Source organism: Dermacentor silvarum, chromosome 1 (genome assembly GCF_013339745.2).
Source record: "Dermacentor silvarum isolate Dsil-2018 chromosome 1, BIME_Dsil_1.4, whole genome shotgun sequence".
Classification (NCBI taxonomy): domain Eukaryota; kingdom Metazoa; phylum Arthropoda; class Arachnida; order Ixodida; family Ixodidae; genus Dermacentor; species Dermacentor silvarum.
The window spans coordinates 354771659-354798039 of record NC_051154.1 but is presented as its reverse complement, the minus strand read 5'-3'; the positions used below and the strand labels follow the sequence as shown (position 1 = coordinate 354798039).

The following is a 26381-nucleotide window of genomic DNA, read 5'->3' as shown; positions in this document are numbered from 1 at the left end:
ATTGTATTGTCCGCCCCCTCTTAGCAACCGTTTCCTCCCTTGCCGTGAGATCGGAGGTCAGCTTTTTTACAGAACACCATTGAACTGCACTGAGCCTGCCTTTTCGTGCGGTTGTGATGTGCTCTGCATTTCAATAACCCTGACGGTTTGAATGGGCTTCGGAACTGAAAGGCCATAGCATTAGCTGGTCACCGTTCGCCTGCAGGAAAGTAAGAGCGATAGATCGACGCCATTGGAAATTACTATCGCTGTGGGAAGTTCTTCGTTATTCGCGAATTTCGCTGGTGTCAGCGGAGCCGCCACGCCACTGGGCCGGCGGAGAGACGGGTGCTTCATTAATCGAACGGTGCTCGCGATGCTTAGGAGGCCGCATGTCAAAGTGTGTGCGATGTGACACGTTTATCTGTCGAATGAAATTAGCTACTGGCGTGCTTTGGCGATTGAAAACGCTCAGGCGAGACCTCATGCTGCCAACGGAAGCGCCGTTCTAGCGATCGCGGTGAACGATATTTGCAGGGATGAGTGTTTTTTCGCCGACAGAACCAGGCAGAGTATGATGCAAAGTTCAAACCAGGGTCCTTCAATACTGTATTCAAAAAGTATTGAAGGACCCTGGTGAAACGTATAATTTTGGATAGCTATGCGTGCTGCCAGAACTTGACGTCTCTTCCACTGAACTGTTCGTCCATCGACATTGGAGCGCACGACGCTGTTGTCAATCAACGATATGTAAGGAAAGTAATTGTTGGAGTGGCTCATGGCAGTGCCGAAGAAAATGTGGATCCTTCTTTTATGCATCGCAAAACTCGTATAGCCATGGTCTGGTAATTGCGAAACGATTGGCCGCTATATAAATTCTTTTTTTTTTTTTTTTTCTAGCTCGTCTCGCGCTCACCTACACGATCAGACAGATTGCTCATAAGGCCTGCCAGAATATTTGCTGCGGCTTTGGATGCATATTTTCTTCCTGTACTGCGTGCAATCTTGGACTTTTTCGCAGCGCATGCTTGTCTGCTTGTTAAATCAACAAGACTGAAAGGCGGGCTATTTGGTTTGGCTTTATTGTGGAAAATTTGCGCACACTAAACAACAGCACGAAAAGGACACGAAAGACCAGCGCAGACTGACAACTGAACTTTATTCCTAACACTACACATATATATGCACCCTCGAGAATCATCTCATGATCACCGCTTATGGGCAACAGAGCACACGTTCCACATGACAAAAACATTAAGAAATGCAACATAATCGGCACACTATCTTCTATTAAGGAATTTCGCTGTCGTTGAAAGCGATAGACGGATGACTAACACATGCTTCTTGCAGTCTATATAGATATGTGCCAAGCTTCTACAATTTCTCTCGTTGTCTGATTGTGTATTGTCTGCCATCTCGCCACAGCGGCATTGAGTTTATAGATATTGGCGGCATAAGTTTGAGCGCCTGGCGCGGTTCGATACGCTGGGCTTTGCAAGGTTGAATTTGCGATCTGTCACCGAAGCTTTGATTAGACACTATATACCGGGTGTTTCTACGAACACCTTAAGTAATATTTAAAAATAGCCGTTTTTAAATAAAATGACGCTCCCTTCGGAGACATGCGTTAGGCTCCGTGCGATCACTCGCCGTGGTTGCTCAGTGGCTATGGTGGCTGTTTTGGTTGTTTTGTTTCGGCTGCTGAGCACGGAGGTTTCGGGATCGAATCGATGGGGGTGAAATGCGAAAACACCCGTGTACTTAGATTTAGGTGCACGTTAAAGAACCCCAGGTGGTCAAAATTTCCGGAGTCCCCCACTACGGCGTGCCTTGTAATCAGAAAGTGGTTTTGGCACGTAAAACCCCATAATTTAAATTTTTTTTCGGGATCGAATCCCGGCCACGGCGGCCGCATTTCGATGGGGGCGAAATGAGAAAACACCCGTGTACTTAGATTTAGGTGCACGTTAAAGAACCCCAGGTGCATGGTCCAAACTTCCGGAGTCCCCCACTATACGGCGTGCCTCATAATCAAATCGTGGTTTTGGCACGTAAAACCCCATAATTCATTCATTCCGTGCGATCGTAAAGTTAATTGTCTTGTACGGAGAGCTCGCCTCGATTTCTCAATTACGATGAGCCCGCTGAATGACTAAAATTTAATGGATTTCTGTTACGGCTATTTTGAAATGTTACTTACAATCTGCGTACAAACACCCATGGACGGTATGGTGAAGCGCTAAGTCAGCGTAGACTCGCAAAGCAGTCTTTCAAAGCTATACTCTCGTTAATTTTTTGGTGATAGCTTGATTATTAAAGTTAAAATGAGGCCCAAAGTTGTATTTTTTTCTAATTTCGCGACGGAACTCCTGCGTGGTACATCGCCCTGACGCCACGGATTAATGTATATATTCTCTCGCACTTCGGCCGGCTGTGAGTAAAAGATCTTGAAAATTTTACCAAGTTCAGTCATTGGCTCTTTTAGAATACAGTGTAGTCCATCTCCTTTGCCAAGAGCAAATTAACTGCAGGCCTCGAGCACACGCTGAGAAAATTCATGACGTCACGGCTAACTCGTGCAGGAACTTGTGTGGCGTCGGCCCACTCCCTCCCCCCTTTTGGTTTTTTCTTTTAGTTTTCCGGCTTACCAAGCACATTCACTCAAACTTGCTCGTTATTGCAGAAGCCTAATTTACTAATGCAGCTCGAATAATTGTTCTGTATAGTGTTCTTTTAAGTATACGCGCATGCGTAGTTCAATCACAAACTCTCTCAAATTGCTCGTGGGGCGCTGCATTGTACAGGGGAGGCTGGGAATGGAGTGAAGTCGTTGCTATATACCGTGAAGTTCATCACTTGCAGGCGCGCTTGGGTGTACACCGTTGGCACGCCGGCAAGTGCAGTTGCGTCACTGGGCCTTCCGAAGCTTTCGTTCCAGGGAGGCACACTGCACTAGAATAACTTCACTGTCGAGAGAGCGGCGTCCTCTGTTTCGTCCTGGACACCCGCCGGGGGTGCTTGCGCTGCTGAGCACGAGGTCGCGGGATCGAATCCCGACCGCATTTCCATGGGGGCGAAATGCGAAAAACGCCCGCGTGCCGTGCATTGGGGGCGCGTTAAAATTGATCCGGAGTTCCCCACTGCGGCGTGCACCATAATCAGGTGGTTTTGGGGCGTAAAACCCCAGAATATATATGCATGCTCTGGGGACGCGAATAACTTTCGTTGTCAATATGCACCTTCGATCCAATCAGCCGGTCGCCCCGCATGCCATATAATGGATGCTATGCAGATAACTTTATTAAGCTGCATTGGTAAATCACAGTTCTTCAATTTAAAGCAGAGCACTTTTGGCGTGAACGCGGAGGCTCGAAATAAGTGTAGAAAAAGAAATGAAAAAAATGTTGTCGTGGCGCCACTCTGAACTTCCTGCGCTGTAGGTTCCCGTGACGTGACGGATTTGGAAGTATCCTCGGGGCCAGCTGGGTACGTTGTCAGTGAAGGACATCGCTGGGGCACTCGAAAGTACGAAAACAGTCAAATGTGGTAAAATACCGGATGACGTATATGGCTCGTAAAGCGGTCGAGGTGCGAAGAAACTAAAAAAAAAAAAAAAAAAAACGCATTCTGTATTCCTTGACGCCGAACCTTTGTTTGGGCATCAAATTCAAAGAGAGAGCGAGAGAAAAGAAAAAGTGCTCTTTTTTTCTTCCTTGATTTTTTTCCATGAAAAAGTAAATTATTGAAAGAATTCTGCGCCGATCCAAACTGGTACAGCGTTTTTCTTTACTCCCACTCTAAGAAAGCGTGCAAGGTTGTGCATGTTTCCGCCACTTGTCCCGCCTCCTTTTGAGAGGTTATTCTGTGCCTTCTCTTTGGATGACATTCACAGCAGTCAATTTTGAAACGCTGGGTCGCTACTTTCGGTGCTCATATTCCATGAGTGTCCGTTCTTTAAGCAAATGTGGGCTCACAAGTGTCGGCGGTGGTGGTGGTGTCACGCTGAAAAGTGGGCCGATCCTGGCGATTGTGCTGAAAGGGTCCAAACTCGATGGCACATACCAGGGACAAAAAGAAAGAGAGAAAGCATGAAAGAGAGAAAGGGAGGGAATCACCAGGAAGGTCAGATACACACACACAAGCTTCGCTTACCCCCATTTTATCGACAGGGGAAGGGCTGGTGATTTTTTTTTTTCGGGCGTTATTCGTCAAAAAAAAAAAAACGCAACGAAAAAGAAAAAAAAAAAGCCAGTCGATGCGCGTGCCACGAACTTCGAAAGTGGCGCGCGCCTACGTGTCACGCGCCTTGCGCTCGCGCGTGTGAAGCCGACGCAGCGGTACTGATGGGTGCTTCGCTTTTTCGCAATGCCGGCGCGAATCATTTTGAGCGGAGCGCGCCGTTGTCGTCAAGCGTTACCATCCACAGCTGTGGGGCCTGTGCTGCCGTGCCCCCTCACCCGGCTCTCCCTCACTCTCAAGGCAGGCGCACGGCGTGCCGCGCGCGCGCGTCCGAGAACGTCACTGTTGACGTCATGTACTGCTTTCTCGCAAATCCCGCCTCCCGAGTGTTCTCCGTTCGCGCGTTTTCTTTGTTCGGCAGCGTGCGGGCGGCTTCTCTGTGGGGCCCTGGCTCGTTTCCTCCTCGCCCCTGGTTCTTGACGAAGGGCGCTGAGGGAACGCGGCGTGACGAGGCGGTTGCGTTGTCCTTGAGGGACTCCCCGACCGCGACTCGGCTGTTTCGCCCGACGTCGACGCTCATCCGTTGCGCGCCGCTACGCGCCTGCGCTTCGCCTTGCTGTGCGTGTTTGGTGCGTGTGCTTGCGTCCCGTGGGACTGGCTTTTCTCTTGATGCGCGCGTTTAATATGGGTGAATCGTCTCCTTTTGAGGACACCTTTTAAGTGTTCTTTTGGGGCGGCGTAGTCTCAGGGTAACGTTTTTTTTTTTTCCCGCCGTGCGGTAAATGCTGGACGTTTGACTGCTGGGTGCTGTGTCGTTTTCTTTAGCCGATCTAAATGCCGAGGACTTGTATCGAATATTGATCTTGCCATCGCCGTCTGGGTTACATCTGACGTGTCTATTTGGGGGTACAAATAATTGGCAGACCGTGCACGAGCCTTGTGAACTCTCTGTTCTGTGCAATTTCAATCTGTGGGGCTCACTGGTGCACTTTTGGTGGTGTTGCTTTTTTTTTTTTTTGTGCGCCAGTATGACAATTTCTTATGCCAGTGCCGGAAATCTGTGCTTGTGCGGCAGCGTTTACTGATAGATATACGATGTCTGTGAAAGGTTAAATGGCATGCTGTCATGTATAATGGATATGGCATTATTTAGCGTGCTTGCTGTCAAGATAGTGATTGATTCAGCAACTCTGTGTTCGTTCAATGGACAAAGGCCTTAGTCAGGAGCTTGGAAAGACTACATTGATATTAAGAGGTCACTGTAAGAGGTGCTTCCTTGAGTTTGCTGTCTGATGTCAGACCTCTTAACGCAACATTGTTTGCCACTTGATCATATCCTCCTCGGACAGCTCAAAAACAATCGCTTGTTAAATCAGTTCATATATCAATGAATGTTATGAATATGAAAACACCTTTTTTTTTTTGCTTAAACACCATGGTTTCTTGCTTAAAGCAGCAGCTTCATGTACGTGGAGAAAGTAACTGTCTCCATGTTTCTTATCAAAACCCCTTTTCTCTGCTTAAGTGCAGAACTCGTTTAACATGCGGTGGGTTGGCAAGTTGATGCTATATCCTGGGCTTTCACGTCTGCTCGCGGTATTCAAAAGGCACTCCACAGGTGCTGTTCGTCGTCTGTGATGACGCAATGAATATTTTACATAATCTCTTTTCAGTCAATTTTGAGAAGGATGGAAGGCAGTGTGATAATGTACAAGGGGTCTCACTTGGACATGATTGTTACGCCATTGAAAAGCTCAAATTTTTGTTTGCAGCATTTCGGCTTCCCTATATTGCCCTGCAGTCGGTGACGACCTAAGAGCTCAGTTGCAAATATGCTGAAAATAATTTGTATAATTGTGCCAGTCCAGTAGTACTTTTGCTCGTTTTCATGACTTCATGGTGGAGGCAAACATTTCTCAATATCAGTGTCTCTCAGGAACTGTGCCTATTGAGCATGGAGGCACAGGTGCAGTGTGGTGGGCAGAGCTTGTGCTGAATTCTTGCATTATGATCGAGCATAGTGTTGTTTGTGTGCACTTGCGCACTAACCCTACATCTTAAGGTGCTGCACCGAGAATTTGTAGGGCTGTGCCCATAGTACAACTTGGCACAGGCTCTTCCTCTTTGCTATTCTGCTGCATATCAGTGGTGCATGGTAAGGCCCATCTGCAACAGTGAAATGATTTTGGTATAAACAGCCTGTGCATGAAACTACCACAGTTCATGAAAGGGCTTAGTGAGTTTTTGCAGCACATATGGAAAAAAAAATAATGGATCTGGAACTGAGACTACTAGTTCTGTTGAGTTAGGGCTTCATTTGTACGGGTGGCAAGAGCTCAGTCAAGCTGCAACAAAGCAGCTTTTTTTCTCTTGCCACCGATTTTCGTTGTATCGTGTACACGAAAGACAGAAATAAGCAGATTGATTGATCTATTAGAGCGTTCTTAAAAAAAAAAATCTATTGCAAAGCCATTGTTGTTTCGATTCTGCAATTTATTATACGAATCTTACACGCGTACGATTCTTTGACAGTGTCACATCCGAAAGCTAGGTACTTTTGAAAGGCAATTCCGCTGGAGTGCAAATATTCGGCATTTTTATCTACCTATTTATGATTATCCCCAAGTCCTTCCGACCTGGTAAATGCGTGCAGCACCTGGCCACCAGACTGCTTCATGCTTTTTTGTCCTTTGTCTTCTGCAGCAGCAGTGAATACAGCAACTGTGAGGATGGCTGAAGGCTGGACGACCAATTTGGCGAGTGGCTTTCCTTCCCAAGTTGCGACAGCCAATGACCGCTCTCGGCAGCTCCATCTGAGAGTGCAAGCGGACACCCTGCACGGCGAGGCAGTGTTCGTATGCGGCAGCACCCCACAGCTGGGAGAGTGGCAGGTGTCACGCGCGCTCGAGATGCATCTGGAGGATCCTGCAATGTGAGTGTGTTTGCCTTTAGCTGGCCCACACACAGCAATATATATATATATATATATATATATATATATATATATATATAGCAATAGAAATACCAGCAGCTTGCATATTACACAAACAGTAATACAGTAATAGTACTTAAATCCACAAAATAATTCATTAGCACAAAACGTTTCCGCTCAGGTCTATCTCGGAGATTAACTGGTGATGAAACCTTGCTATTGGTTACAAATAAATCGTAAAGCTGACGTTTAAGTGACGACACAGAAACAGCAGATTTAATATTATAAGGCAAGGAATTCCACAGTTCAATTAAACTCTTTGTGTACCATAGTTAGTACGGTCCTTGGGAAGTAAAAAATGATATTGTAGGGGGAAAACGTGTAACACTTGAATTAGTACATTCTTGCATGAGAACAAATGAGAGAACGTTGTGATCTTTCATTGCTCGATATGCAAATAAGTAAACATTAAATTTCACTGAGATCGGTGATTACTCCTAGTAAGAATGCAGATGGCTTGATTTTGGATGTCTTGCAGGAAAGAATGGTGAAAGTGCTAGGTTTATCCCCATGAAGTTGTACAATAGTTCATATGACTATGGATGAACACGTAGTATAGAGTAATCAGAGTATGTAAATCAAAATGAGATCTAGCCTTCAGTAGCACCTTAATTTTGTAAGGAGTTTTTCTTTGTAGTTCTTGGATGTGCAAGTTAAATTTTAAGCGTGAATCAAGCTCGATGCCAAAGAACGAACAATGATTTGAGGGATAAGTAGCATGCATATTAATAAAAAGTGACATAACTTGTGTGTCATTTATAGACCTTAAACTAAGTTTATCTTTAGAACACCATGTAGTGACTTTTACGAGATCGGCATTAAGGGTTTTTATAAGATTGCTTGGAGAATTACCCGAAGATATGAGTGGTGTTGTCAGTGTATAGGATGCATTCCGTTGTGGTTAAACATTTTGGTAGTTCACTAATATATAGTAAAAATAACAGGGGACCTAGAATTGAGCCTTGTGGGACATTGACGTTAGTTGTCTTTTTGTTAGAATAAATGCCGGAGATGGATACTTGTTGGTCAGGCTCGGATAAGTAACATTGAAACAGGTTAAAAGGGGTTCCTTCAATGCTGTAAGAAGCAAGTTTAGAGAGGAGAATGTCCTGATTAATTGCATCAAAAGCATTAGTGAAATCTAAAAAACAGAACCAGCATAGTTGCCTTTGTCAATTTGTTTTTCATATATTGGTGAAGTAAATAAGAGCAAGGTTAGTTGAATACACATGGCAGAGTCCAAATTATTTTGGGTGAAACAAGTTAAATTTTTACCAATAGCTAGACAAACGAATGTGGATTAGTTTTTCAAATACTTTACTAAAAAATGTAAGACTAGAAACTTAATGGGAAATTAAGCATTTATCACCGGTTCTTAAACACTGGAATAACCCTGCTTGTTTTTAGCTTGTGGGGAAATACACCCTTTTCAAAAATAAGATTAATTATGAAGGCAAGCACATTCGCAATAACATCGGCAACCATTTTTATTTGTTACCTGCACTCGAAGGCCTTATGCTGACGATTACATGCCTTACCTCCCCCTGTGTTGTGGGGAAAAGAAAATGATTGACCACACTGACCAAGTTTGTCTAGGGGAGCAGAGGGAACAGGTATGGTGGACGAAAAGTAGTCGCTGAATGCTTTAGCAATGTTCACTGTGGTAGAGTAATCCTTCATGAGCAATGCTAGTAGAATTTATGGTATTATTGAGAAATTAATTGATCAAACACCGTTGTTTTTTTATGCCGGAACCAGACCAAATAATTTCATTTTGATAATAGCTCTTTTTCACATTCTTTAATAGTCTTCAAAGTGTTACAGTAATGTCGGTAGCGATCTTTCAGGCGTAGATTAAACGGTTGCTATTTAGTATTTTTTATAAAGCTATCTTACATAAGATATTAAAGGGAAACTAAAGTGAAACACTGAATCAGTTTAGATTGAAGTGTTCTTGAATAACTGTACTTTCATTCATTTCGCTGCAATAGCTTGAATATTAGAAGAGAAAATTGTTTCATTTATGAATTTCGCACTGAGAACCCCGGGTTGTTTTTTTTTTCCTCGCATCTAGGTCGTTGTGGTTCAGTAAAAAGTTCTTGAAACTTTTCATGTTCACCCTTTGGCTCTTTCAGAATACAGTGTAGTCTATCGTTACCCATAAAAGCATAACTAGGCCCGAACAGATGGCATCAAAATCCGTGATGTCATGGCGGGCTGGTGCGGGAACATCAAGGTGGCGGCACCACCTGTCTTTTGTTTTTGCATCTTTTCAGGCTTGCCAAGCATCTTGTCGCGATGAGTGGCTTTTTTGGTGTTGTGGAAGGGTAATACTATAACACAGCTAAAATAATTTCTCTTTAGTGTCCCTTTAAGAAATCCTTATGTTAACCATGGAATCTACGGGAGGAATAACTTTTTATGGCACTGTACACGTGTTGAGGATGAAGTGACTCAATTGTTCAATATTTGCTGAAAGTGCTGTATGCTGACTCAACATCATTCGAGTTATGAGAGACCAATGCATGTTAGATATCAATTCTATGAATTTATTACTATCAAACACGTTCCTAACGAAACTTCTGCTATTGACACGAGGACTGCTACGAAAGCGGAGAGCTGTGGGGAAATTATCTGCAATGTGACTTCAAGAATGAATGCAGAGGGGGAGGGTAAAGGAGGTGTGACAGGGCATGGTCAGTTAGTGTTCCCGAACCATTATTAGAGCAACAATTAGGAAGAGAAAGAAGAGATGCAAGGCTGTAATCTTGGAAACAACTAACATATTGGGGTAGACATGAACAGGCGTCAAGTAAATTTATGTCCTAATGTCTCCCATTAGGACAACAGACTTGTTTTCCTTTGAAAGAGCATCAAGAACAGTATCGGTGCATCAGAAAAAGCTGGAATTGGAAAATGCGGTGATCGATAAATGCAACCAAAGACATCATTATTATTATCTATGCCTAAGACAGAGGGGTCAACTTTGATCCACCTTCACTTGTAGTGTATCTGATGTCAGGCAGAGCAAACATGGCTGAACCGCCATGTTGTGATGAAGTGTGGTTACAATATTCAGCAGTGTATGACGGGAAAAAGTAGATTCCGATCACAGTTGTTAACCCATGTCTCTGAAACACACATTATTGAGAATGAGTGGCTGCACGAAAGCAGCACTTGATATTGGGAAAATGCTTGCGAAGACTGTGTGCTTTAAAGTGAATCACTGAATCACAGCTATTTAAAAAAAGCAATTTAATATCATGTCAACTGTAGGACATTAGGATTAAGAGATGGGAGGAAAAAAAAAAAAAAACAAGAAAATTAAAAAAAGCCTAGCCGATTAACCAAACAGCCATAGGTCAGATTCACTCTTGATACGAAAAACCCTGCTGTCTATAGCCTGCCTCGCCCTTATAATGCAGTCAGTCCACAAAAAAGCCATTTTTTTTTCTATCTTGAGTTGCAAAGCCTTGCTGAACAGTGGCTTATTCTAAGGACTGAGGTTGGTTATTGACGAAAATGGGTTTGCTGCGTGCATTACTATAACCAATGTTGTTAGCATGTAAATGTGCTTGACGAGCTTTTGCGATACTGTCGTCAGTGCTCGGGAGAGAAATCGAACCAGCAAATTTTATTAATCTGGAGCAGATGGCATATGGTGAACAATTTCCACATCACTAGCAGAAACAAGGCAATGAATTTTAGAGGTGCAGTTATAGCCCTGAGTGAACAGAACACCCTTGATTACTACGTTGTTTTTTTCTGGAGTATTGTCATCTCGCCTATTTCTTTTTCTGAGTCGTTACATGCACTTAGCTACTTGTTGGTTGCAGTTCATTGTTCTTTTTCAGAGCTGAGGGACTCAACTGTCTTGTTAAAAAAAATCAGGGCTATGTTGCAACCCCTTGATCTCGTTCTTTTGTACTTCAATGATCAAGGAAGTCTGAAAATGAAGCTTGGAAACAACAGTGGTCATTACCTTGTCTAGAGTGTTATCAAGCCTTTCCTTAAAAGCATTCTCTAGCTGTTCCACGTGTTTTAATACTTCAGCAACGGGTGGCATGATAAAACAGAATAACAACGAAAGCGGCAGCAGAGGTGGCAGACAAAGAAAAAACTAAATCTATCATGCTATACTATACACCCTGAGCAAGTGTGCGCAAATCTGTGAAGCGAACACGTGTGTGTGTGTGGCATTGTTACCAAAACAGTTCTTGGTGCAGCAGCAGGTCAAGTGGACAGAGGCCATGAATATTTGCTCTTACTGTGTCCAAGAAAAGTGATAGGCGTAGTGTTAACCCTTTAACTACCAAGCCCGAGCTGTACTCTTCCTTGCCATTAGTATTTGTATCACCAATGATGAGCCGTATTCTTCCAAGCCACAGCTGCTTCTGCTTTTTCTTACCGGAGACGAGCCACGCTCGTCAACTCGGTTTGCGTTGTGCATTTGAATTTCAGCACTTGGAACATATTCGTCGATGCTTTCGATTCTTTACTTTTCATCTGGTCAGTTAATTACGTTTGAACTTTAACCTATGTGTGCTGACAGTCTTTTTCAAGTCTGATGTGTTTCATTAATATTTTGGATTATTATAAGAGATAGACTGCTCATAAAATATACAGGGTGTCCATAGTCTTTTTACAATGTCAAGCTTTTAGTAATGCAAACACATGTGGAGAGATAAATATATGGAAATTGGTTACATAATAGCAGTATATATCGAGTTTTTTTTTTTTTTTTCATGACAGTACGGTCGCACGAAGGACATCGAGCCAAAATTCGATTTTCTGCCATGTCCACTCTAGCATAGCCTCATCAATGGCTGCAGTGCCATCAGGGATCATTTGCTTGAGTTCAATAATGTCCCGTATCTGTGTTCAATACATAGCCCCAGAGAAAGAAATCTAGGGGCATCATGTCTGGCTAGGGAATCTGGCCATCCCGTCCAATCCACCATCAGGGAAATGTTTGGTCCAGGAACTTGCAAACATGTATGCCCCAATGTGGTGGTGCAACTATTGTGCTGGTAAAGGACGGTTGATTGATGGCTGGCCATTTGTGGTATCACTTATTCAGTCAAAAGGTCAAGGTAAACATTTGCAGTAATTGTTTTCTCCACTGAGAAAAAATGTAACCAATGATTCAATTGCACATCAGTCCACACCACACATTCACATTTTCACTAGCTCGTTTGCGCAGTGGTGCACGCCGTATCTTGAAAGCGATTTGCAGATACGACGACTTCGGGGTCGGATGACTCGCAGTCGGCTTGCCGCCGCTTGCATTGCTGCTCCGTCCTCACATGGCGCTCGGGAACTCGATCAGGAGAACCCAGTGCCTCGATAGCACGCACCGAACCCATAGCAATTAAGTCAATCAGCGAGCTTCGGGTGGCCATAACATCGAATCCGATTCTGTCGGAAGTTTTTCCGAGAAAAAAAAAATGTACGAAAGTCCTTCTATAAGATGCACCGATGAAAAATTAAGAAAAAAAAGCGTCTTATACACCGGAAAATACAGTAACTAGCATTCTATTAAAGTAACAAAATGTGGGTACCAAAGGAAAGTATAGGATGGCAGAGAGTTAGGTGGCATGATGAGATGAGGAAATCTGCAGGCATATGCTGGAGTCTGCTGACACAAGATGAAGGTAATTGGAAATCACTTGGAAAGGTTTTCATGCTGCAGTGGATATCAAATAGGATGATGATCAGTATGCTCAGTTTTCTGTGTTAGCGGCATCAACCGCTCCATGCTCTTGCCAAAGGTGGCTTGTTGTCATCTGCAATAAAAGTTAATGGTTGGTGTGTGCATTCTTTTTTCATAGGCGTCCCAGGATAACGGGAGTATTTTTCTGTTCTTCCAGTATTTGGTGTATCCAGATGCTATGTTTTATGCAGGACTGCTCTCTTCTTCCTTGTCTTTTTGTCAAACCTTTTTTCTGGTTTCGAAGGTGAAGTAGGAGTGTACATATTTTATTGTTTTTTTTTAACCATATCTACATATCTGTGCCAATTCTCTATGCCAAGCTTAGCCCTTTCATAATTGACATTGAATAATATAGGCTTTGCTAGGTCTTTGATGCACTTTCTGCGGGAGTGATTTATTGATGGCTGATTGGTTTGAGTTGAGTTTGAGTTGTATCTATATGTGATGACATCTATATGTGATGCTTGCTATATTTAGATTCTAAATGGTTCATTCGAAACCATTTAGTTGTTTAAATTTTGCTTTCCCCTCTCATTTGCCCCTCCACCTCATTGTTTTCATATTGCTGTTTTCTCCACTGATGCAGGAAAGTGTGGGGCGTGAAGGTATCAGCACCGCTGCACAAGACGCTGGAGTTTCGTTACCTGATAGGCATCTTGCTGGAGAATGGCAGTGTCATTGTGCGCAGGTGGGAGACGGTCAGGCATCCACGTTCAATCAGCGCCAATGAACTGACTATGGACCGCAATGCTGCCGTCGACATGTTTGGCAACTATGGTATGCATGGCAGCACTCGGCAGACACAAACTCTTTAACACGCATGGGGAATATTTTGACCACTGGTAAAAATGTGTGAAGGTGCCACCAAACCTGGCACTTAAAGGGGCCCTGAAACTTTTTGAACATAGCAAGAAAACATTGCCGATCTGTCGTAGAGGCTGCTGTGAACATGCGAACCAAATATTACTGCACTGCGTGCAGCAGGAAATTTACAACCTCGTGCCAAAAACAGTAAAAAATCACTTGCTCTCGCTTCCGCAATACCATCATGCAGTGTCATCGAAAGCAGCTGGACCCGCCAACGCTATTGGTTGATGTTGTGATCCTGAGAGCAATCTCAGTTATATACATAATTGCGAAGAGTATATGTCTGCAATCTCAAAAAGACAGAAATACTTCATCTTTGCACTGCGCATAGCTGTGTCAGCTGCGCGTGGACTCTGAGATGGCTGCAGTGTGCTGCATAGCATCGTCTACCGTAGCCGCCATGGGTTGCAGCAACGACACTCAACTTTCGGCTGGGACTTTGCCCTCTTGGCTTCTCGGCTTTGTAGCTTCCAGCGCGCTAGTGCATATGAAAAGAGAGAAAGGTGGTTATCGGTGCGGTAACTGCACTTATAGTTGAAGGATCCCAAAAATGTTTTGCATGAGATTTGCAAGGCGTCTGTTAATAGTGAGGCCATTATATGTGTAGTTAGAAAAGTGTTTCAGGGCCCCTTTAATTTTCTTTCAGGTGTGAACAGTCTGAGGGGTTAGGGAGGAAGAGGGAAGCCAGCGCTATTAAAATTCTCGTTGAGCAACCTTAGAGCAGAATTTCCTATTCGGGGGTTTGAGATCACTCCAGTTGTTGCATTCATTGTGGTATATGAAAGCAGCTGGCAGGTATGGATGCCCTTGGGTTGGAAGACGCCCCCTTTCCAAATGTTCAGGCTGGATAAAGGTTCAAGCATTCAGCTGGGAGAACACCTATGCTCATTTCACCTCTGTGTTTCACAATTGGGGTGAAGGCAACCCGCTGTGGTGGCTTTGTGGCGTTGCACTGCTGAGCTCGAGGTCGTGGGTTTGATCTCAGCCATGGGATTTTGCATTTCCATGGGGCAAAATGCGAAAATGCTGATGTACATAAATTAAGTTCACGTTAAATAAGCCGAAGTGGTTAAATTTAATCCGGAGTCCCCCACTACAACATGCTTCCTAATGATATCGAGGTTACGGCACGTAAAACCCCAGAATTTCACTTTTTTTTAAAACTTGGGGTGAATGCTCTCCAACAAGACTATCTGTCGTTGGAGAAGGGGTGCTGAGAGACCAGTGGCAAAAAAGTATATGGGACACCTCTTCAAAGATAGGGGACATCTCTAGTACTCGTTAGAGAGAACTTGTTCTTCGCTGTGAGTACCGGTTTCAAACCTAGTACTTCCCGCATACAAGATAGACGTGCTACCATAGTTTTTACCAGTACACACGCACAAAAACATTATTGTGCATTTCACTTTGAGTTGTTGTGGTTATTTGAGGCTGCACCACTATAATTTGCAACTGTCCTTGCTTGTCATCTTGCAACACAACCAAAACCTATATATAGATGTGGCATACTTTTCTAAGAAAAGGGCGTTAACCCCTTCTGTGCCATGGACAAGCGGTGTTTGTCTGCATGTTTTTGGTCAAGACGACCTATGACGAGCTCAACTCTTTGATGATACTTTTTATTCTTTTGCAATTTTTATTTTCTAATTGGCAATGTATCTAATTTTCTTGTATACTACTGTTAAGATTCACTTCTCCAATGAATTGGTTGAAATTTAGCTAAATAAATGCCTAAAATATTGTCTACGTTGCTTTTTGTCAAGGATTCCACATTACAAGGCCACTCACCAGGCTTTGCCATTTTAAACAAACAAGAATAGCGTATACCTACATAATGTGCTGACTATTGTCTGCAAACTATTACAACGCTGCATGCCATGAAAACAGCTGAAATTTCAATTGAAACGCTGCACGCCTTCTTCCTCTTGAGAGCCCCACTTCCAGCCAGAGTCAGTCACACATGCAAGTGCCTCTTTGCCGTGCATGCTTCATCACTCACCATGACTAATCATCCAATGCGGAAGGTGCTTGCCTCCTGGTGGCATGGTAAAGGGACAGTTGATTTCTTCTGTCTCCTCCAATAATGAACAGATTTGAAAAATTATTTCGGTAAAACACTCCTTAGAGAGCGTTTTCAGTGTGGTCTGATGAGGGGCCCTTTACAGAATTCGGGACATTTTTGGCCTGATTTCAGGATAATGGTGTGGCACGGAAGGGGTTTATGTACTTAAATAGGTACTTTATGTTTTCAGCTAATACATATTTCTTAACCTTCTGGTACTAGTCAAGTCGGGTTACAGAAGCTTGAAATGGCCGAAGAGGAGAGCATTCTCACCATATTGTATCTTGCATCAAAAGATGATTGTTCTTTCATATTTCAATATCCCGTTGGGCACTTTCACATCTAAGGAGTGCTTTAAAGTTTCACGTGGACACCATCCCCACTATGGGCTTCTAAAAGCTGAACACCCCCCCACTTGTATTTGCTATGCACATATGCTTAGAAAAATTGCACAGGCAGCCATTGCTCACCAAGCTTGTGAATTTCGGGGCCAGATAAAGTAATTGCATTGATTTCACAATGAAATGAGCTTATCTTGACTCTCTTGCTGTGTTTTTTACCAGTGGCCAGCCTGTGAAATTGGTCTTAACTCCCTCGTCAGCTTTTTTTTTATGTTTAATTCTTCTGCAGTGTCGAGACATGCCGTATGTGACACTGTAGATTTCTTGTTCACACAGGCTGTGTGTGCACCACTGCTTTCAGATGGCGAGGACAAAGTTGAGCCCGGCTGGCTGACTTCAGAGTCCATAGTGCACCTTAAGATGTTTGACAACCCCATTGTGCTATGGAAGCGCAAGTACAAGTCTGTGCCCATCTCCTACCACATCACCCCGATTGACATCTCTGTTCGGAACAGTGATGTAAGTGTCTTTATTGTGCAGGAGTATGCCTAAAGTCGGCCAGGCAGATGCTCCTAAATTAGGCAGTGTCTCTGAGCTTTCAGAACTTCTGAGTTAATTCCCACTCGGTTGTTACAAACCGCCCCGAGCACAAATGAAAAGCTCTCCGCGTGGACACAGTGGGCCTGCAAATCGTGCAGTGATTACATGTGTTGTTGGGCGACTTGGTTGGTTGGTTCGCTGCCATGAATCTCGCACTTCACTGGCCGTGTGGCTCTTACTGACTACTGAAGTGCAGATGTGGCGTGCAATGGCATCATTATATTACAAAATGTGATGCAAGATTTCTTATGTAAATTGAGGAATTGTGGAAGTGAATGGGGAAAATGGGATGGGGTCGGATTCGTTCTGACTGCTCCCGGTAAGCTAAAAATGTCATTTGCAGAACTTCTGGGTTCCACAGAGCCCAGTTTTTAAACTCCTGGTATAGACGATCGTGCTGACTATCAAATATTTATTCTTCGAAGCAGCATTATGTAGTGTCTGCTCAACAAGAAAAAAAGACAGAAGCATGCATTGGGAAGTGATAGAATGAAATCACTCCAATAGAAATTTCCTTCAGAAAGATTTCATGGCTCTTGCACTGCTTGTAGCCAGAAACCTTCATTTTGGTAGCATTGTTAATGTCTGAGTGGCTTTTAAGATGAAGTCTTGGATATAACTTGCAAGACACTCAGTGTAGATGGTTGTGCTTTATTTTGACACTACCTCATAGATCATCACTGCTTTTTAGTTTCTTTGCTAGGTGACGGTAGTGGAAACCTGTACTTAACTTTCATAATCAGCGATAGGCCTCTGGTATTGGCTGATTAAGGGAGCGATGTGATTCTGTGGAAACGCAACGGCATTGAAATGATATACTGTACGCCATTCTCGATTGTGTCTGCCTATTGACAGCTGCTCTCTTTTGTGTTAGTGTGATGACACGTGCATGCGATTACTACATAGAGAAATAAAGCACAAGTGAAACTAAGGTCACGCAATGTTGCTGGAACTGAAGCTGGATGACTTTAGGAAAGAAACTAATGTATTATCATATCCAAGATTGTGTTCAAGACCTTGGTGCAGCCTGTGGCATCAAAAGAAAAAGTTGACTCTGGCTTTTGCTTGACTTTGCATAAACAGGCATGAGGCACCAGGTGCTTGTTTTTAAGTTCTGGTTGACAGATTGGTATAGTCGAATTGCGTTATTTTAACTGGTTAATTCGATTTTTGGTTAATTTGGTTAACCAATGCATTTTTACGGGTCCAAACTTTTGTTATTGTGATCGTAAAATTGGCATGGCTGGATAACTTGAACTTGACCAGTCAGCACGGACACGCCTGACCCCTGTGGTGACCTCAATTGTGACCCCTTTAGTGGCGTCTATCTCGGAGGAGCTTAGAGGACAGTGAATGCGTTGAACACACGTCAATCTCCTGTCAAAAACAGCTCTTTTCGGCCTGTCTTACGAAAATTTTCAAATGTCTGATTATGGTATTTACCCGATTATAACGCGTGCAGTTATTTTTTCAAGAAAATTGGGGCCAAAAATTGCCTGCGTGGTGCAGTCGGACACGATACGTAAACCGCCTTTGTGGCGTTTGTATGCTTTACCGCAGAACATGAATATATTGCAACAAAGCTGAGTTTAGGAACTGGCTGCCATTGTACCAGACATATTAGACCCTTTCCAATTTTTCTTGCTAAATAATCGGGTGCAGGTTGGATTTCTTTGTCTATAAGCTTTAACGTAATTTCTGTTAGTTTTCTACTCTGGACGCATGGAAAGTGGGTGTGTGTTTGATTTGGGGGCGTGTTATAATCGGTAAAGTACTGCTAAATGAATGATCGGTGTGTTTTGTCGTTTTTTTCACATCTTGTTTAATTCGACCCGCTGGATGATTCGATCACTTTCGACGGTCCCATCAGGGCTGAATTAACGAAAGTCGACTGTACTAAGATGGTGCAAACTAGTGAGCAGCAGGACAATGCTGCATTTGTTGACCACTCTGCATCTATGGTGTTGTTCGATTTCCACAGGTGTATAGTATTCAGAGTTCTGTAAGGCAAGTTTCTCTTCAGAACATAATGCTCTGCATTTTGAGCTTGCTTGCAAAACTTTGTTGGTGCGAGTTAATATTGTTTATTTGTAATTTTTAGAGCACAACGTGTGGCACAAGGTCAGGAGTTTTCTTTGTGGCTTCATTGTCTGCTTATATAAAAAAATTTGAGATTACACTATCAAGCACTCGTATGAACTTCGCTAACCAGCTTCTATCAAACACACTATGAAGCCATTCTTATTGCATTGCTGGATCTGTTTAAATGGGCCCTGAAGCACTTTTTACGAGGCCGAGATATGCATTTGAATTTAAAATAGTAGACTATTTCAGAAATACTTCGTGGCAAAAAGTACTTCAATGGTTTCAGCAGAAGCGGAGTTATTGGCTTACAGATCGCCTGTGATCCCTTTCGCGGTGCTCCCTGTCCTTCTTCAATGCCTTGCACTGCAAAGGCTATGGCAGAGAGAGGCATGCCAACAACGCTTTGCTTACTGAACGTCGCCAAGGCGCGCAGTTAAAATTTGGTTTTGGATGTTCACATACACAGCGATATTTTAGATTTTGGCACCTACGACATGCCAAACCTGGTTGTCCTCAGTGAGCTCAGCGAGCAGGCTTACTGCAGCATCCCACGGCGGCCGCGGTATCTATGCCATGTAGCAGATGCAGCTACATACAACTGTGCGCAACGTTTTCTATGGGCTCCACAGGGCTGGAGCGCGCACTCGAGCTCATGTGCTTCAGTGTGGTCGTGCTACTTTTGTGGGGACCGGCTTTGTCCTGCACCAGCTTGACTGATGATAGTAGCCACATCGAAATTGAGCATTTTGAAGCGTTGTCAGTCGCTCAATACGAAGCGATTTCTGCCAAGGCATCTAGCACAGGAGTGTCTAGAAATGAGCGCACGCTGGCAAGCACACGTGGAGTCTGACTTATAAGTTTCACATGGTTCGTGGCTAGTTGATTGTTCAAAACTAATTGAAATCGGCGAGACCTGATGGCTATGATACCGATAAACTGTGTTTCTGAAGTTGAATTCCTATGCGGGCGGCCGCGGTTGAGCACGAGCAGACGATAGTTGGCTTCTTCTGTAAGTACGCAATTCTTATTGTAACGATTTTTGCTTACTTCAGCCTGTTTATTAAACTGCGTCAATAAATATGCAGAGTAACAGTTCGAAGAAGTGCACTGATCTAAACACCATTTTTGATTGATGTCGGCTATCAGCCAATAGCGGCAATCTATGGGAATCTTGCATATGACGACATAAGCAATCCACTGGCAGCTTCGAAACGATTGAGAAGGCTTTGTTTAAAGAGTGTTAGAGAAAGAGATGGCTTCGCACTCCACTTGTGAGCTCCACGTGCCGCACATGACTGCAAAATTTGGCTTAGATTTTCGTAAGCGTATGCTATCCATGGACTGTGTTTTTTTTACCAAGCCCGAGTGGTGGTTTAGGTCCCCTTTAAGCTTTCGTACACCTATGTGAAGGTGCTACCCATGTATGCTTTGAAAAATTAAGCCCGAATGGTGGTTCAGGTCCCCTTTAAGCTTTCGTACACCACCTATGTGGAGGTGCTACGCATGTATGCTTTGAAAAATTGTAGAGGCAGCCAGTGCTCGGCAGGCATGTGAATTTCATGGCAGTTACCAGGGATATTGCATTCGAGAACTACTGCGTGCCTTGCACTTTCAGAACACTGCTTGATGTACCTCCGTTTGCTTTCACAAGGTTGCATGATGCTAATGCATTGCATGTGCGCAGGCAGCTTCCTTGCAGCTTTGTGCGTGGTTTTATTTGGTTCGTACAAGCTGAGTGCAAAGGAGAATCTGTGGGGATCTGTACTTGTGGTGTTTACCATTGATGGAACTGCTAGTTTTGTTAGCTATGGCCTTGCACATTGGTTGACATTGTTTCATTTTTTCCCAAAGACAGGACCACTGTGTGAAGAGAGTGACCAGCATAGCAACATCTCGGACTTTGAGTGCGTCAAGTGGCCAGTCATTGAAATAGCCGTGAGTGGGCAGCTGATTTTTGGTCACTTGCTGAGCTTGTTGCATGTTTTTAGGTAGCAGTGGGTCTAATACTATGTGTTTAACATTAATCAAATCAATGGTTTAATTACTTTATTTGACTTTTTGTACACTGCTTTGCAAATTATTTCGTTACGGGGATGTTGGGAGTATAGAAAGAATGTAGTTACAATATATACACAAGTAGAGGTGGTCAAGATAGCTGACCAGCAACAACACGCAGCAGCCAGTGTCTCTCGATCTTCTTCTTTTCTTTCCTCCTATCCTTCTGTAACAATATAATTGCCCACTCAAGCATTCGTTGGGGGCGTGCGTTAGACATAAGGCCATGACACTGCTTGCTTCATTTTCTGGTTAAACTGGTCTCCACATGCTTGCATGAGCTTTTTTTTCGTCAGGTGAGTTTTCTGTGTACTTTTAATTGTTAAAGGCGGGACAGTGTACTGACTTGTTTTTCTAAGCACCGGCGTTATTGAGGGGCCTGGAGAAACCACTGGCCTCTGATGCGGGCGATCGCTTTGAGGTCTGGGAGGATTATGAAATTGCACTTACTCTGGCCTCGTGAACATTTCACCGAACAATTTTTTATTTCTAGCATACATTCTCCATTGCTTGGTTAAATTGTGACATTACATGAGGGAAATCTCTAGTTTGTATAGGAGCAGTTCGTGCTGCTACAAGATAACTTAGCAGGCCCCTGAAATGGAGGCTTGCATCTTGATATTGCATCCAGGTGGCAATCAAGGAAGTCTAAACAGTACAATATGTCAGAACACGGAAGATAGTGCTTAGAACTGCCCAAACTGAAGTGTTTGAAATGGCACAGTGTAAATAAGGGTGCTAGAAATGCTGATAATAATTGCTGATAACTAATAAAGATTTGGTGTAATGATCCAGAATAACTAATTTACAAATGCAGCGAATGAATGAATTAAAATCTTTATTGCTTGAAGTATTCTGTAATGTCTTTTTGTTTTTTGCTCTTTAAGTGCTACTCAACCAGCATGCGGAGGCAAGCTGACAACTTTAAGCGTTGCCTCAGGGTTTGACTGAAAACAAAGTTCAGCAAGGTTGAGCCCAGTCTAAACATCAGCTGCATTCGGTTGCTTCAGTGGGATGCTGTCGAAAAAAATGTGCTTTTCTTGGTGGCCTTATTTCTCGCCGACCTGCGCACTGCTGAATATGGCGGTGTGACATGACATGAAACAAGCAGGAACGGATAGCTTCACAGGCGGAAGGAGCTTTGGCTACTTAACGATAAAAATACAGTGGTGGAATAGCAATAGCGCCTAGGGTGGTCCTTTGCAACGTCCTGCTCTAAAGCGGCATTTTAGCAGAAAATTGCGCTAAGCCTGCCCAAAAGGAAGCACAAGAACAAAAGCCTCCTATCGTTGATGCTGCCTCGGCCAGTAAACCTGAAACCAAAACCTAAACCACATCGTCATCATCGTGGAAGTCGTCGGAGTGGCCATAGCTTCGGATATAGATGCCGGCTGTTCTTAATTCGTTGTTTTCACACTTTTGTTGCATTTCTCTCCGGCGGGTGTTCCAATGTACTGCCAGTGTATGGTCTTCATGTTTGTGAGCTTCATGCTACAGTTCATTCCTTGTATCAGCATGGCACAGAGCTCGCTGAAAGAGGATGTTGGATGAAGAAAAAGCCTCAAATAATGTCCGGTCACACATTGTTTAGCAGAAGTGTTAGCAGTGCGACTAAATATTGTAATATGTGTAGTCAACTGCTGACATATTTGCTTATGAGTGGAGACATTCTTTGCGACACTACACTATCAGAAGAGCAGACTCCGTTGTAATTTAATCAGGTTTCACATGTACCATGGCATGTATGAACTATGACAATCCCACCTGTCATGTGCAAATTAGAAGAAACTTCTTCACTGTAACTTCAGTTTAGTCGTGCACGTCCTTGGGCATGGTCTTGTTGACATGCTCAGGTTCAGTGAACTTTGTTGTTCTTGCTCGTTTGAAACGTGCCATACATGCAGTGCCCCAGTTTTGGAAGCGTCTTTGAAGCGTGATGTAAACACAAGGAAAGCCATTATGTTGGAAATTTAAACTATGGGGTAATTTTTAGCCCGAATGCCTCATTGATGCACATAAATCCAGCTCTACTTTATTATTATTTATGCTAAAATTGCGACAATATCTGGAATCTAGATATGTTGGACACTACGTGAAAAGTTCTTGTCGCTGCGCCAAATCGGATTTTTACCTGCGCCAAGCCCTGCACCAAGAGTTGATTGAAATTGCTGTTCCACTACTGAAAATAAAACAGCTTCATGCCCAGGGAAGCAGTAGTACTGCCTGTTGAATTTCTTGCGTGTTTTCGAGCTTTTAGTAATCGCTGAGCACATTATGGGGTGCCGGTGAAAGACTGAATTGACCAAAGTGGCATGCTTTTGCTGTTTGAACTTGACAAGTTCTTCTTCCCCAGCAATGCATTGTTTCTGTATTGATTCTGTGCATTCGAATTAACCAAGGTCCAGTTAATCGGAGTCGACTGTATGTTCTTATGTGTACTTGGAATGTAGGCTGATAGCATTGCAAATATTTTAGTAATATAACGGCTTCCTAATGGTTTAACAATGTAAGTAGTATGATGACCTCCAAGGTCAATTGCCTAGTCATTTGGTGCCTTGCAGCCTGATTACTGTCCTATGTATGATATCGGGTTGCTCATAAATTAGTCTTAGAATATTTGAGGTGGTAATATGTTAGTCATTCATTGTTGGAATTCAATATTTAACTTGAATATTTGTGTGGGTCTGTGTTTATGGAGTAGAGGCAGGAAATGTTGCCTGTTTCTGAGCTAGCAACAAGGTCTATACTATATACAGTGTAGACCGCTTATAATTAAGTCGCCGGAGTCGCGAATATCCGCGCTATAAGCGGTACCGCACTATAACCAAAGCAACAATTTTCAAGGCCCGCACATATGCAAAACAGGTGCACCGAGCCGCCACGCATATGCGACAGTCGAGAAATGCGGCTAGAACGTTTGCATTCAATTTACAGTCGAATCTCGTTAATTCGAACCAAATTACGCGGCGGCGGCGCCTCCGACCGGCATTTCTCCGGCACCGCCCTAGAGTAAAAGCTTACGAGAGACCCGTCAATGTCGCGCGCGAACAAAACGAAAAAGGAGAAAGAAAAAATATGCGGCGGAAATTTCACCCTCTCTCAAATGGCAAGGTCACAGATTCTGCGTTGCGCCGGAACATACGTGTACATGCCGACGTCTCAGCCACGCTACCGTAGCCACGCGTAGAAAATAGCAGTGAACCCTTCTTTCTCCTTTATGCTTCCTCTACTTTCTAATCACGTGTTGACCTTGCACGCTGCGGCTACGGCGCAGAGGGAAGCAGCGGCGCTGTCCCAGGCCGGCCAACGAAACTGCCCACGCCGGCAAACGCCCGCTTCCCGATAACGGCAGAAAATGAAACTTCGGGGAGCTGGCGCCGGGCCGGCTGGAGCGGCGCGGGCGCGCGCGTTGACAGTCGAAAGTGAGAGAGCTACGAGGGAGGGCGAGGGGGAGCCACCGAAGCGGCGGAGTTGCCGAGGCGAAATCTGCTTCCCTGCCGCCCTCCTCCCTCACATTCCATGGTCTCCGCGTGCGCCCTTCCCCTTGCGGGCGCCGCCCGCTCCCTGAAGTTTCGTTTACTGCCGTTATCGTGAAGCGAGCGTTGGCCAGTCTTAGCAGTTTCGTGGCCCTCGCTCGCTATGTGCGCCGTGATATTTCACGACTCGCAGTCAAGATTCTGGTTTCAGCCTCACTGGCTGTTCGTTCGCACCATGTGCCCTTCTCCTCCACTTCGTCTTTCTTCCTCGAGTACTCCTTGGGGCGCCCGTTTGAGGGGAGCGTTCGCCGTCCCCGTTGACTTCCGTACCCCCAGGCAGCCGCACTGTAACCGGTATTTCGTTTCTCGCAACTGCACTATAAGCGATACGTGTATACATGGAGTGAGTGCTATGGGAATATTAACGGGAGTGTGAAAATACCGCACTATATCCAATCCTGCACAATAAGCGGTTACGTTATAAGTGGTTTATACTGTATGAGACCTGCCGTAGTAGCTTAGTGGCAATGGCATTGTGTTGCTGAGTTCGAGGTCGTGGGTTTGATCCCGGCAGCAGCAGCTGCATTTTGATGGAGGCGAAATGAAAAAACGCGCGTGTGCTTAGATTTAGGTGGATGTTAAAGAACCCCAGGTAGTCAGTTTATCCATAGTCTTCGTCAACGGCGTGCATCATAACCCGGATTGTGGTTTTGGCAGGTAAAACTCCAGAGTTAAATTTTATTAAGGTGTGTATGACAGAAGCTGAGCAGCCAACCTAAGTTACCGTATTTACTCGTGTAATGCACGCACTTGCATAATGAACGCACCCCCAACTTTAGTCGTCAAAATTTAGATTTTTTTTCTCCCGCGTAATAAACACACCCTGAACTTGCTGTCGGGAAGTAGGAGAGACATGGTACGATTTGTTGTCCGATAGGGCGTCCGGCGCGTACGACTGTATCGGACGCCGTACCGTACCGTGTGTCTCCTACTTTTATTCCGATAACAATCATATGAACACTCCATGTGCATTATTGCCGTTGGCGCCGACAATGGATGGATGGAAAAACTTTATTAAGCAAGCGAGTTTGGACTCTTCAAGGGCCCAGGGCCACCGCACAGCACTCGCATTACGCGCATGTGTCCAGGCCACATAGGGCCATAGCACTGGCACCCCGGTTCACGCAGCGAAGATGGGCGTCCATGTCTTGCGACGCAAGGAGGGCCTCCCATGTTTCCATGGCGGGCTGTCCCTGCAGGAGAGGATCGGCAGGGCAGCCGAAGAGGATGTGATCTAAAGTGGCGTGCGACTCTCCACAGAGAGTGCACTCTGGCGAAACGGGCGGAAGTGGGATAGGAGCTGAGGGGTGGGAAGAGTTCGGGTCTGGAGTCGCCTCCAGAGGATTTGTTGGGATTTGGGATAGTCGGAGGTGGGGAGGAGGGTAGAGTCGATGGACAAGGCGTGCTTGCTGGGTAATTTCGGAAAACGTGTGCGGCCCGCTCCCTCGAGAAATCTCAGCTGGGGTCTCCATTTGCCCGGCTTACAAGTCCTCGGGTTATGTTATCGGCGGCCTCATTTCCGGGATTGCCAGAGTGAGCCGGCACCCACACGAGCTCAATACGTTTATCAGAATTTTGGATGCACATTCTCAATATTTGCCACGCTGGGGGATGGACGCGTCCGCAGGCAAAGTTAAGAATGGCTGTTTTAGAGTCGCTAACTATGTAAGCCACATTGGTTTGAGCAATTGCTAAGGCAATAGCAGCTTCCTCTGCTTCTTCCGGGGTAGAGGGGGAGTCTATGAGGTGGGTGAGTGGGGGGGCTGCTGGATAAGCCACGGCTACAGAACGGTCTGGACCACACCCAGCGCACATCCTCTAAAGTGCCATATGCGATATGGAGAGCTTTGGCTCGTGTGACGCGGCGGGATTTTTGGTGCTCTGGATGGGGGGGGGGGGACGTTCTTAGGGAGGGGTTTGATGATAAGCGCGGCGCGCATGGCGCGAGGGAGAGATATTAAATCTACAATAT

The 26381-nt window shown here is 44.5% G+C and overlaps 1 protein-coding gene across 7 annotated transcripts in view; it reads left to right on the top strand.

Moving 5' to 3' along the window:
* Positions 1-26381, top strand: part of LOC119437428 (glycerophosphocholine phosphodiesterase GPCPD1-like) — a 178179-nt gene that overhangs the window by 92418 nt on the left and 59380 nt on the right. For 3 of the 7 annotated variants that reach the window (XM_049660527.1, XM_049660532.1, XM_037704458.2), the window contains 4 exons: positions 6862-7090; positions 13450-13640; positions 16495-16652; positions 20670-20753. In XM_049660527.1, coding sequence (XP_049516484.1) covers positions 6862-7090; positions 13450-13640; positions 16495-16652; positions 20670-20753 — 662 coding nt within the window. The other 4 variants (XM_049660533.1, XM_049660530.1, XM_049660531.1 and 1 more) reach the window with 4 other exon arrangements.